This window comes from Diplotaxodon limnothrissa, linkage group LG16, assembly GCF_057381915.1.
Source record: "Diplotaxodon limnothrissa isolate DT_005_m linkage group LG16, D_limnothrissa_male_GT1.1, whole genome shotgun sequence".
Taxonomy (NCBI): domain Eukaryota; kingdom Metazoa; phylum Chordata; class Actinopteri; order Cichliformes; family Cichlidae; genus Diplotaxodon; species Diplotaxodon limnothrissa.
Genome location: NC_140611.1, coordinates 16,785,309 through 16,798,510, shown reverse-complemented (window position 1 = coordinate 16,798,510; position 13,202 = coordinate 16,785,309). Strand labels below are relative to the sequence as shown.

General features: G+C 39.4%; 2 protein-coding genes across 2 annotated transcripts; both read right to left on the bottom strand.

Moving 5' to 3' along the window:
* Positions 1–571: 571 nt before the first annotated feature.
* Positions 572–1,916, bottom strand: gpr18 (G protein-coupled receptor 18). The gene is made up of 2 exons (XM_085374941.1): positions 1,874–1,916; positions 572–1,583 (listed from the first exon to the last, which is right to left on the bottom strand). The coding sequence occupies exons 1-2, from the start codon at positions 1,906–1,908 to the stop codon at positions 572–574; spliced, it is 1,047 nt and encodes a 348-aa protein (XP_085231067.1). The 5' UTR covers positions 1,909–1,916.
* Positions 1,917–9,178: 7,262 nt separating this feature from the next.
* gpr183a (G protein-coupled receptor 183a) lies at positions 9,179–12,376 on the bottom strand. The gene is made up of 2 exons (XM_085374691.1): positions 12,305–12,376; positions 9,179–10,381 (listed from the first exon to the last, which is right to left on the bottom strand). The coding sequence occupies exon 2, from the start codon at positions 10,361–10,363 to the stop codon at positions 9,263–9,265; it is 1,101 nt and encodes a 366-aa protein (XP_085230817.1). The 5' UTR covers positions 10,364–10,381; positions 12,305–12,376; the 3' UTR covers positions 9,179–9,262.
* Positions 12,377–13,202: the final 826 nt, after the last annotated feature.

The following is a 13,202-nucleotide window of genomic DNA, read 5'->3' as shown; positions in this document are numbered from 1 at the left end:
CACTTCGCCTCTGCAGAAACCGAGGTGCTGCAGAGGTAAAGTTCAAAACACCGCACGATAACAAACCAAAGAGACAATATGTAAAACCCACCATTGTTTCCTGTAAGTCCCCCCCCCCCACCCCCACCCCACCCCCACCCCCCGTGGAGGCTGTCAGTGACGCTGCGAGTAGGTTGAGAAGAGTTTCAATGTTCACGTACAACAAAGCAGACATTGAGATACTGTGTGCTACATCTTAAATGAATGTGAGCTTTATTTTCACCTGCACACATCACACCTGAGACACAGCCACTCGTGCTTTGTCTGCTAAAGCAAAGATGCACAAAAAAAAGAAGAAAAACACCATCTCAAGTCTCATGGGTGAGTCAATCAGCTCTGAACACAGATGTTTTTTGCCACAACAGCAGCACTCCCATACTGTGAGTGTAAATTACACCTTGGAAATTAATTGCAAGTTCTTGATTTAGACTTTGATAATGAACCATGTACACAGCGATGCATTCAGTGTTACATTGTGCAAAAGCGCTCACAGTACGTATCGCAGTCCCATTTTGAAATGACTGTGGCTGTTTCATATCATTGCGCTGGTCATATTGCTCATTGATCTGATGCTGCCTGTGTGCGTGTGCCTGCTCTTTCGTCTCACGCTCCGCAGATAGTTCCTGTACAGAATCACGCTAATCACCCTGTCCTGGAACTGCTTGGAGACGATGTAGTACAGGATGATATCCAAGACTGTGCTTAGGTTCATGAGGAATGTGGTGAAGACTGCCCAAGTGCTATACCCCCCGTCGATGCCGTTCCCCAGCAAACGGACAACCAAACACACATGAAAAGGCACAAAACACACCAGCACTTGGATAATGAGCGTGATTATAATCCGGATGGACTTTTGCTTTACTTTAGGTTTGAGTTTAGAGGTGCGGCCATGAATCAGATTGTCCACAATGACGACATAGCAGCCGATCATTATGCAGATGGGGACGAGGAAGAAAAAGATAAGTCGCACAAAGTTGACGGGGTTGTCATGGCGCATGTGGATGATGTCTTGCATCTTGATGCAAGTGGTGAAGTTAGAGGCCCGGTCAGGGTCCTTCTGGGAGAAGAGCAATGGTACAGAACTGCCCATGGTCATGACCCAGACCCCAACACTGCCCACCACAGCCTTCGGGACGTTTCTCAACTCCTTGCCGTGCTTTGGCTGGACAATGGCCATGTAACGGTCAGTGCTAATCAGGGCAAACAGCCACAAAGCCATGCAAGGGTAGAAAATGGTGAAGGCTGCCATGATTCGACAGAAAAGATCTCCAAAAGGCCAGTAGTCCTGGTGGTGGTATACCATTCTGAAAGGAAGCAGCAGGATGAAGGTGAGGTCTACCAGTGCCACGTTTATCATGTGGATAGTGACTGAGTTCCTTTTCTTTGTGGTTAGGGCAAACACCCATAAAGCTGTGAAATTAACCATGACTCCAATGACGAAGATGAAGCAGTAGAAAATCAGGCCTGAAATGCGGTACTCCACTGGTCCCTGCTCTGGCTTCATAGTTGCAGACATGTTGGTGGAGTTTAGATCCACTGTCATACTGAAAGACAATGGCGTTTGTTTCAGTTGTCATTCATTAGTACCTTTGTTTCAACATTTCGGTTTATATATCACATGTGGTCATGTCTGATGCAGCTGTGGTGCTTTTAATATTCGTATGACACATCCAAAAAGGTTTTGGTACTGAAAAGGATGTACTTTGGCTACCACTTGTGGATCCCTAAAAGTACATCAGCTACATGGAGCTGAATAATTTCAATCAGCTACAAATTCTTAGAGTGACAGTTATGACCAAAATAATCTGTCAAAACAACTCAAAATATAACTTACATATATGGATTGTTTTGAATCTGTTCCTCATCCATCCACACGAGTAAAATCTGAGAAGAAAGACCAAAACATAAAACTTAGAAAAAATGTAAAACTAAGAGTCTTTCCTAACGTTTAGCACGATCAAACCGTCTGCTCTAGACGGGAATTAAAACGACACAATTAGATTTACAGAAGTGACACTCAGTTGAACTGGTGGCTTCTTCTAAATATGGACATTTTTATGTTACAGATGACAGCAGCAGCTGTTAATTTGAATATATATTTTTAAAATGCGGTGCAGCTGTACCATGCGAAACAGAGAGCTTTTCTATAACTGCAGACAACAAAAATCACCCAAATAAACAGAAAAAGAAAAAAATGAAAGCAAATGTTTGATTGAACTGCAATCTGTGGTTAGAGTCAAATGTGGAAGTGTGATTTGTATCCCTGAGAAAGTGATTTAGTATCTTGATAAGAAATCATGTGACTTCTGTTTGACATTTACCCATTTCTTTTCTACTGTACTCCACTCTACGTACTTTTTTTTATTGTATGTAAATAAAATTATAGAATATCTATCAATCTAGATATCCCACAGCAAACTAGACATAATCTAGATGAAAGAAAGATGTAAATGAAACAAACATATCATGTGAATCGATTTTTAGTAGCACCAAAAGACGCATACTGTACAAAGTAGCCATGAAACACGTCTGCCAATACTACAACCTTCAACGCTTAAAAGTGAAACAGATCAGGTAGCTTTGCCTGGACAATAAAAGGCTGCACTTACCACAAAAATCAAACAAACATCTTGACAAGCTCACAACAGCAGGTTTATGAAGCCAAATGGAGCTCATGAAGATGTCAGAATACCAAGCTCTCACGGCCAAAACAGGGAAGTGAATACTTTCTCTCTGAATTTGACTGTAATGGTGGCGAGACAGAAGAGGCTGTAAAGCCCCCTTCACTTCCTGTGTCGCCCGTGCGTTATAGTTTCTGCTCTTTTTTAGATTCCTTTACACTGTCTGCGTGGTTGGAACAGAAATGGACTACAGCTTTCCACAGTCTGCAATTACACCCCCTTAAAGAAAATGATGTGCCATTAGAAGTGGGAGTGTGTTTGGCAGGCAGAGAGATGGCAGATTTAGGGCGAGTTATTGATTGGAAAAGTGGGGTCTGTCACAGCACATTAGTTCTCAGGGGAGTAATCCACAGCAGGTTGCTGCGAGAAGCATCTGCTGCTGGAGAGAAGTAATTAAAAACAGGATGTTGAGGCAGTTGCCATATAAACAGGAAATAAGACGGTGGTAATAGACACTTCACGCTGATGCTGGGAGATGGTTTTACACCACATCGGCTTAATGGATGCAAAGCGCATAGCTCAGGTGAAACGCTCAAGGTCAGCGTGGACCCAGATTGAATACAGATTAATGCGTCTGATTAGTGTGTGTGTGTAAGGTGGTAAAAACTATCAATTGGGACGTTTGACTCAAAGAACTTTGTGAGAACAAAACTTCTTCTGTTCACGTCCTCGCTGGTTCATTCGCAGGGCTTAAAATAGACCGTTTCCATCACTCACCACAGGTTTTTTCTTTTTTGCGGCTCCCACAAAAGGTTTTACATGTTGCCCCGATGCACATTCATAATTGTGCCGTGCAGATTTGTCAGCTTTGATGCTAAACTTCTTCTTATTGTCAGTGGATTTTGGGTTTTTTTTAGTACTGCATTTTGATCACAGCTCATTCAGTCTAATTCTTATTCCTGGGAAATAATTATCTATTGGCTTGTCCTCTTGATGTGTCTTAAAAAAAATCTCGCACCAGATGGTACTTTGTGTTCATTGCAATATGTTGTTATGACAACAGTCTGTGTGATGTTTTCCTCTCTTTGATAGTTGTCATGTGGTTGCGTCAATATTCAACTCTATAGTACATGTTTAATTATTCACCTGTATAAGCAACAAGGAGTGTATTTATGCTTTCTCTATACAGATAACCAGACATCAACTACCTCTCCCCTTCTCCCTTTGCTCTTTTTAAACTATCTATTTTATACTATGCCATTTTTTGTAAAAGCATAAAGGTAATATTTCAATAAAATGATTATTAGGTCCTCTTTTGTAGCTTCCGTCTACATTTAGAATTGATATATGGCCCCTCTGAGAAGCACATTTTATTTGGTTAATCACCACCTCTCTTACGCTGTTTTACACTGCCCTCTAGAGGCTGAAAATAAATACTACAACACACCCAGCCTGTGGCTTATTTATTCACTGCGGAACGTATATATTATTTTTACATTAAAGAAAGCATTATATCAGTATATCATATTTTATTTGTAGTAACTGCTTTCTAAATTTAAGGATTCGCAAACTCAATATTTGTTCAAGGTGGCGCAGAGTTGAAGGGTTTTGTACGCAAACATTGTGAAAAGGTTCTTTCTTTGACCACATTAGTTAGCTGCGCTGTGGTGTAGTGGTTAGCAGTGATAGCTCATACCAAAAAGGTCGATCTTATGATGTACTTTATCAGCTGATGAGTCTAAATGTGAGAGTGAATTATGGTTTGTCTCAACCCTGTCCAAGAAGCACTCTGGCTCCCACATGCGCACTTTCATCATCAGGCCCCCCTTTCAGACCCACTGCAGTGTGCTAGAAGGCCTGTGTGGGACTCCCTGTTTCCCGTTTGGTGACCTTTGGTGTTTCTCGTTTTCACACACACTAAACAGTAATGACGCTCGAGTCATATAAAAGTAATGTTTAAAATTATAAAAAAAAAATCCACAAGAGTCTATAAAATGTTACTTGTGCCAGTTTCATTAGAACAGGGGTGTCAAACTCAAATACACAGTGGGCCAAAATTCAAAACTGCAACAAAGTCGCGGGCTAACGTTAATATTTATTGAAATATATTTATTCCTCCAGATATAAGAATGAATCTTTTCTTATGGACTCAAACACGTTTTGCTGAAAAGCTGAATATGGAACAAGCAAAGCTTAATACTAAACAATATATATATATATATATATTAGCTGTATAATACATGTAGGCCAGCTCTGATAGTAATTTGGTATGGCTTCGCGGGCCAGAGTTTGACACCTATGCATTAGAATATTGTTGTTATCACACACACATGTAAATTAATTTCTAATTCATAAATTAATCATTTTATGTCACAACAACATGCGACAAAGTAACATCAACTCTGTAATTATTAAAGATTAGTTAATATCAGTCATCATGGAGCCTATCCTAGCCATCGCTGGGTGAGAGGCAGGACACACCATGAGCATGTTGCGCGTCTACCACGGTGCTAACACAGAGTAAGAGAATCATTTACACTTAAATTCACACCTAGAGCATGGCCACCACCATGCAGCACCATGCTAAACTTTAACTAAATACCCATTCATTACCTGTCAATTTTCCATGTATTAGTTGGGATTATTATAAAGGTTTGTCTCAAAAACCTCCATATTTAAAATATCTGACCTATGGCCATGATTCTGACATGATGTTCATACTGTCAGCCCCTCCGAGAAATATAAGTGACAGAAACAAAGCACGATGAAGCAGCTGACAATTATATGTGTGAAATATGTGTTTATTGCAAACGAAGAAACCACACTATCATCAAGAGACATGTTCCCGTTGAACTAAACGTACGAAGATAACAGTGTCAAAATGCATATATGTCAATATATGCATATATTCTGACTCATACTTAACTCTTATGTAAATGCAAAACATTCCAGTAACATAAGTTGACCTATGAAAAAATGAACAACAAAACAAGAAAACATATCTTGTTTTGTATAACCAAAGGCGTAAAATCCAAGAAAGAAAGATGCTGTTTTGCATGTACGTATGACAGTGACGTAGATGGTTAACTTAAATGGCTGATTAATTTCTATCTGGTGACTAAATGTCATCAGATAACATTCCAAGTATTTTGTCTAGTTTCAAGTATTTTTACCACAGCTTCACTTTTTTGCTCCTTTTCTCACAGCTACCACACCAGCAAACTTCCTGCAGCTTAGAGATTAAATCAGGTTTGTACAGAGGTGACAGCGAAAAGTTACGTTAATTACTTGTTGGAGTACTTTTAATGTCAGCCTACTCAGAGGAGACAAAACCGTGAGTTCAGGTTTTTATCGTTGTACATCGCTGCTGTTTGGTTTTCAAACAGCACAGCTGACAGATCTGTGGATCAGATTACATCCAGGTGAAGCTATAAACCATGTTCTCGGTGCAGCACCTTCGTGCTAGCTCTGACACTACAACTGCAAATCTGTCTTCAGCGTAACTTACCAGGCTTTATCTAATGTGGTCATGTTGTGATTTGTTAAATGATGGCAGTGTGCCTTTGAAAACTATTGTTTGAGAGCTCAACATCCCCTTTTATATATACATTAAAATGGTGTCGTTTTATCTTTTATCGTTTGATTATTTGTGAGAAATCAAGTGATACAGGAAACACATTGACATTAAAATGTGTAAGTGCAAATGTTTGTGTGACACACTAAATGTGGGTGGTGAATATGTCAGAGGGCTGGCAGCTCTGTAACAAGAGTACCAGGTTTTCTTAATACAAATACTAAGATGCTTTAAGTTTTTCTGTTGATGTTTTGATGTCTTTTATATTTACATACTTGTAAATTTCTTGATAGCAATTCCACCCAACTGCTAATTTTTACAAATCAGTGGCACAGTTTTTGGATACTCTTAGTACCTCTGATTTCTTCACTTAATGGCACTCTTAGCATTTTTTCATATATATAAAATTTTTCTGTAATAAGTGCTACAAACCCCTTGCGTTCCAAAGTTCAAAGTTCTTCACAGTACTGTACTTTGTAAATGGTGCCATGTGTTTTGCTCTGTGGGTTTGCTGCCACCCTGGCATATGTTATAGTGACACATAAGCGTTAAACGCTGCTGAACTTCTCACTAGTTAGTCTTTTTTAAACATTGTGCTCCGTTTCTTTGCAATCGCATATCAAAGCCTCCTTCAGAAATATTCCTTCTGTTCTGCTCTGTTCTAAACACAACAGCCAAAAAAGGCCACTGTTTCACAATCTTAGCAAATTAGATAGAATTGTGCAAGATATGTAAACAAATATAAGATCAAATTCTAGAACTAAAGTTCAAACTGTCTTCAGTAGCTTGAACCGACCAAAAGGCCTGTCACAGTCTCCCAACACATGTGTAATTCAAACTAAAAGCAAAAAGTTTACACCTTTCCAAAATGCGAAGGCAGTAAAAATAAATCCTCGCACATATTTTTTCAGACCTTTTGATGCCAGCTTACAGTAGACGCTCTCTGAAGGTATAAGTTCATGGTGGTGTACTGTTGGGTGCAGGCTGCTATGCAAGAGGTGAGAGTTTGCATTCCACCACACCACTGTTCTTTTTTCTCAAACCTCAGACCAAGCATTTGGCTTACTTAACCAGTTAAATTAGTTAAACTAGTGCTCATTTCTCAATGTCCTTAAAAATATTGTTGGATGCATGCAATATTCTGTTATATTTTATAATTCTTTCTTACCTCAAATATTGAAATTTATACGTGCACAATTTCTGCTGCTTCACTGATAAAACACATCTGTGTTGACTGAATTTCTAATAACCAGACCTGACATCCCTTCATGGCCTTCTAGTTCAGTGGGAAGGTGATGGTGTTGTGAGATAACGTGAAATGGGTGTTAAATCTAAGAACGATTCGTAGTGGTGACTCAATATACTATAAACAGAGCTGCTGTTTGCATCCAGCAAGAAGCGGATATACCCACAATATAAACACAATCTCAGTCACATCCAAAACATTATTAATAATTATTACAAGTCATTTATTATGTACAGTGCTGCATAAACATGTCAAGCATTGAAGTGACAATTGCTCCAAAAACAATGCTGTGAAGAGTTTTCATTTACCAATTATAGTTACACAAGGTGCAGTAAAAAGGAAAAAAAGCATATCAGTATCTGGGCAGAATCGGAATCAGAATACTTTATAATCCCCAAGAAAATGATGCTGTTAGAGCTGCTCCAATAAGAAAAGTAACAGATTGAACTAAAGTAAATAATACAATGTGTTATAAAGTTACAGTCAATTAAACTTAAAGACTGGCAAAGATCAAGGGCCTTTAAAGGTTTTCTAACTATCTTCAGATTTAGCTACACTTTATTTTTTTGTGAATTTAGAGTTTTGCAATGCTTTCCGTTTCTTCGGGTAATTCCAGCCACACATGTATGATGATTGGTCTACCTCAGGCTTTATTGCACTAGTTGTACTTCTAAAATCATACTAAAGAATAAGTTTAGCACCCTTCCAAAAGTACGGTATAATGGTTACATATTTAAAGATTTCTAATGCCCCCAAATTTTTTGTTGAGTACTACGAGCTCGCTCGCAAAGCTAAACAGTTTTATGACTGACTTAACAGATGTTAATCACTTAGCAAACCACAGGGTGAAATGCAGTTTCTGCAGTTTTTCAGCGGTTTTATAAATATATCACTACACATGGCATACAGTTTTATGACGGCCGTTCCTGTGGCCTATTTACATGTGGTAAATGCTGTGTGTTGTTCACACATTAAACCTAAAATATAGACCATAAAATTCAACAAGAAACATAACAAACTGCTGGTGGTGGAACATATAGCACTTGAAACCACTGCGTCTCTAACTCTTGCGCAGACAGAAAATAATAACTATAGAAACAGATCCAGAACAGTTAAAGTTGTTGCAAACGTCTCTTTAAATAAACAACAAACAAACAATAAAAAAACAACCTCATCCTCAAGCCACTAAATAACAATGCATGATTATCCAAACAGGAAAATATTAAATATGTTGCTTTTGCAAACATTTAAGGTTGGCAGAGAGTTGGAATAATCTCTGTCGATTTCCCTGAACTATTACACCTGAAAGCTGAACCGAAACTTGGGGAAAATAAAAGACAATTGAAGCGTGATTCTGTACGAGAATGAAACTTCTGTCAGATCTAATTCATCCTTACATTTCAGTTCATAGAAGTATCACTGTAAGTGAGTCCCTTTGATGTGAGCTTGCTGGTTTTGAATCCAGGCTGGTGCCTTCCAGACCTGTGTGGCTCTATTGGTACTGTGGTTTCCTCCCATTCTCCATGTTAGCTCTGCAACAGGTTCCTCCTTGAATTCTCAGACATTTCCAGAAATGTCCTTTGAGTGCTTTCACTTGTGGAAAACAATCCATTTCCAGTGTCTACAGATGCTGGGCATTTGTGATGATGCAAAAGTCCATTTAAAGGTTAAAACCTCTTTATTTGAGACACTATCTTTGAGAAAAGTCACCCTGAGAAAAACAAAACGAAACAAAAAGATTCCTCTTATTCTGTGCAGCTCTTTGTCCCTTAATTCTTTAGATCAGTCGTGATAGTGGGATCTTCGTTCTGTGACTGTTCCCATAACTGAGCTGTTTAGCTGGATCTTGTTACCGTCGAGGAAATCCTTGGAGGAACCTTCAGGAGACACTCTCACTGCGCTGGAGAATGACATGCTAACGTGCACCTTCAGGATTTTCAGGAGTTTTCTTTTGTAGCCCTTACAGGCAAAGAAATAGATAAACGGATCCAAGCAGGAGTTGAGGTTCATCAGACATACGGTGATGTGCAGTGACACCTGAAAGGCTGTGAGCTGACTGCAGTCGGGTTCCGACACCAGCTTGCGGATCATGTACTGCAGGAGGTCAATGTGGTAGGGGCTGAAGCACACGATAAACACCACGGACACGCAGCAGATCACTCCGATGGCCTTGCGGCTCCTGCCGGACTTTTCTGTTAAATGGTTGTTCTTGGCTGTTAAGTGAAGCTTGGAGCATAAGACAGAATAACACACCAGGATGGTGACGACAGGGATAACATAACCCAAGCCAACAGCACCAATCAGTGTAGTGGCAATATGTGGAACTTTATCAAGGTTGGGGTATTCCATGCAGGTGATGTAGCCATCAGGTTCATTGTGGCACATGTTAATGTAAAGCAGTGGGAGTGTCTGACCCAGGACCAGCAGCCACACGCCAACACAAATGTAGCGCACGTTACTGACTTTCCTGAGTCGGGCAAAACGCAGAGGCAAGACCACGGCGATGAAGCGGTCCACACTGAGACAGGTCATGAAGTTGACTCCCGCATAGGTGTTGATATAGAAGATAAGGCCTGAGATCTTGCACAGAGCTTCTCCTAGTGGCCAGTGGAAACCCAAAGCATAGTAGATGATCCTCAAAGGCAGAGAGAGGGTGAAGAGGATGTCGGATATGACCAGGTTGAGAGAGTACAAGGTAGTGGAGTTTATCTTCTTCAGATTGGGACGGATTACATGGAGGGCCAGGCAGTTACCAAACAGTCCCACAAAGAACACAAGGCTGTAGAAAAGAGGCATGAGGATTTTGGCATACTCCCGATGAGCATACAGGGTGGTACAGTTAGAGGTACTGTTGACGGTTGTGGTTGCGGCGGCAGAACCCATCTTAAATTTATTGAGTATCTGCATAAAAGAAAAAAATACAATCACACTTGGTTTCAATCTAGAGAGTAACACATTGCTTTGAGTTTTTTTCTTATTTTTTGTATGTAACAAATTAAAGGAAAAAAAATAAATAAACTGAACTGCTGAGACTTTCTTTATGATGATATGAAACTATTGTCAACATTGGTGTGAGAACACATAGAGGGTTACAGATCCATGACCGTGTTTCGAAAGGGAAGTAAAAGGAGCATATCTCAAAGTCAATTTCCTCACAGTCTACAAAATTGTTGCGTGAATGGCAGTATCATTAAAAAAAAATCTTAAATGGCAATGCTGACATTATCTTTTAGGTTGTGTTTCTAAACTCTAACAAATTATAAAGTTATATTTTAAAAAAACTGTTGCTATGGACAGTCAAAGCAAGCAAATTGACTATTTTGTTCTTCATGAAAGTAAAACCTGATCTGTCAACAGCAAGAGTTAACAATGAGTTGTGAAACAGTGAACACTGTGAACAAAGTGCTGTAAGGTACAAATAGATTTTTTGCTTTGTAGTGCCATCTTGTGGTTTGAAATTTTGTGCAAACAAAGATACACCTGATATCTGAGAGGAACTGGTGACAGACTGGAACTGCAAAGCACATGTAAACAGCCACACGTATGAAGCCTTGGCTTTCAAACATCACAGTCCCGTCGACCCAGATGATTCATAAAATCCTGAGCCAACCTCATAATGCATTACGAAAAGATAAACGAACGCCTCCAAAGGTTGTACATTTATGTCCCGACTGGCTACTTTTTCGCAGCGTGAGGTTAGCATATTTAGCTTTTAATCTGCATATGCAGCTCTTCTCCTTTTCTATTCTGACAGATGATTGTGGTTTGTTTTTTTTAATATAGCATATTTTCCTTTTCATACATGAAATTGGTTTTATATTTCTTATATTTCTGTCTCAAGTGACTACCAGGGAAAATAGCACAAGTCTCGTTCATTTCCAAACTGTTCCAATCCTTTATTTAAATTTTTGACTCACAGGACGTTTCTGGCATAGCGCGTGTGGTTAAAAGTGCCATGAAGGAAGTCAGTGAACAATGCCTCTGCTCAACGGCTATTCTCAATGCAGCTGCAACTCTGTCACATAAACAGCACAAAAAAAAAGTTTATTAAAAAAAAAAAAGCGGTGTTACTAGCTGGCCTTGGGTATGAGGAAGTGAGCTTCCCCAAGGTACTCTACCCTTGAAGGCAGTTGGAGTGCCACATTGTGTACATTGAGACTGCCTTATCATTCTATCTATCTGTTTGACCACATGGTGGGGTGGAGAAAAATGTTTCCTGGCCCACCAATTGCATTTTGGACAAACCTGCAACAACACTGTTTCCTTCCCACTGTCGTCAAAGTGCTTGCTCATAGGGGGTCTTAAGATTATTGGGTTTTTCTCTGTATCTATGAAGCGCCTTGAGGCGATTTTTGTTGTGATTTGGCGCTATATAAATAAAATTGAATTGAATTGAACACTGTTGTGTTTAAATAGTTTCAAAAAGCTGTTGTATGACTTCACAAATTTGAAGTGTGTGTGTTATAAAAGTGTGTTTCTTAAGATAGTTAGTAATGTGATTGTGGTAATGTCACGTTTACACAAGTGAGCGAGTATTTTGTTTTTCTGAATCTGCCAAATTCAATTACATTAAAGAATAAAGGATGAAGATTGTAACGATATTTAAAAATGTTTATTTAAAAACACTTTTTTGCTTTGGTGTGAGACATTTACGTGGAGTAAATTCCTGACTCTAGTCTATGCCCTGTTTTCATACATTTAGTCCACGTATATTAATCTATATGATCACCTGAAATTGATTTTGGCAAGTCAAAAGAGACACGGTGTTCACCGTTACACTACAAAACAAGTTAAAGTTTGGAAAAAACACAGAGAGAAACTTACCTTACAGATGGAACGTGCTGCTCATCAGACTTGAAGTCCCATTTATTCAACCGACGTTATTTTTGGCGGAAAGATATCACAGCTGCCCTGAGCGCGGTACCGTCACACTGACCTGGGTGAAAATAACAAGACAAAGTAATCAAGATCAGTATCTCCTGCCAGTAACCATAGTGACAAAATATCCTGTTCTAGCGCTCAGTTTCTCTCTCTCTCTCTCTGTTTCTTTCGCACCGTTTGCCCGTCTCTCACTTTTCTCGCTTTAACTCAACTTTTTCAAAAGCTTTGTCTTTAAAAAAAACTCTTGCAAAACACCTACTGATAACGCCAAAAGACGTGCTCAGTGTCACTCGTTACATCAAAATAAAACAAATCATTTCATTGGCATTTGTGGTCTAAAAAGTGGGTGGTGAGTCATGTGTGACTTTTTGAGCGGGGGGGCAAAATGTAGGTTTCATACACATGCTGTGCCCATGTGAGTACTCATGGGAGGATGTTGCTTCAGGTGCAGGAGTATGACCGTCAGCATTTTTATAAAATCATATATGCAACACAGCAATTTTGTTTTTCTTAATGTATTATTGTAAAGAGACTGGCCCACAACAGCACCGCACTTCTCTCCAGTAATCCTCAATTCAAGCTCAGAGTAATTCGCTTCCTTCTGATCAGTTTTCCCCTAGACTAAACAAATGAGTGATAGCTAAATGAGTGATAAACTTCCCCTTCAGTCCAAAGATACATTGGCTTTGATGTTATTAGCTCAGGCTCACTTTCAAAGTTGACGAACCACACAGATCTGAGACGACACAAATATAGTAAAGAATCCCCGCAGGCAAATGTGGTATTCGCAAACATGCTTTGGAGTAAGAGATCAGAGACTGGTTTCACTGTATTATGTGGT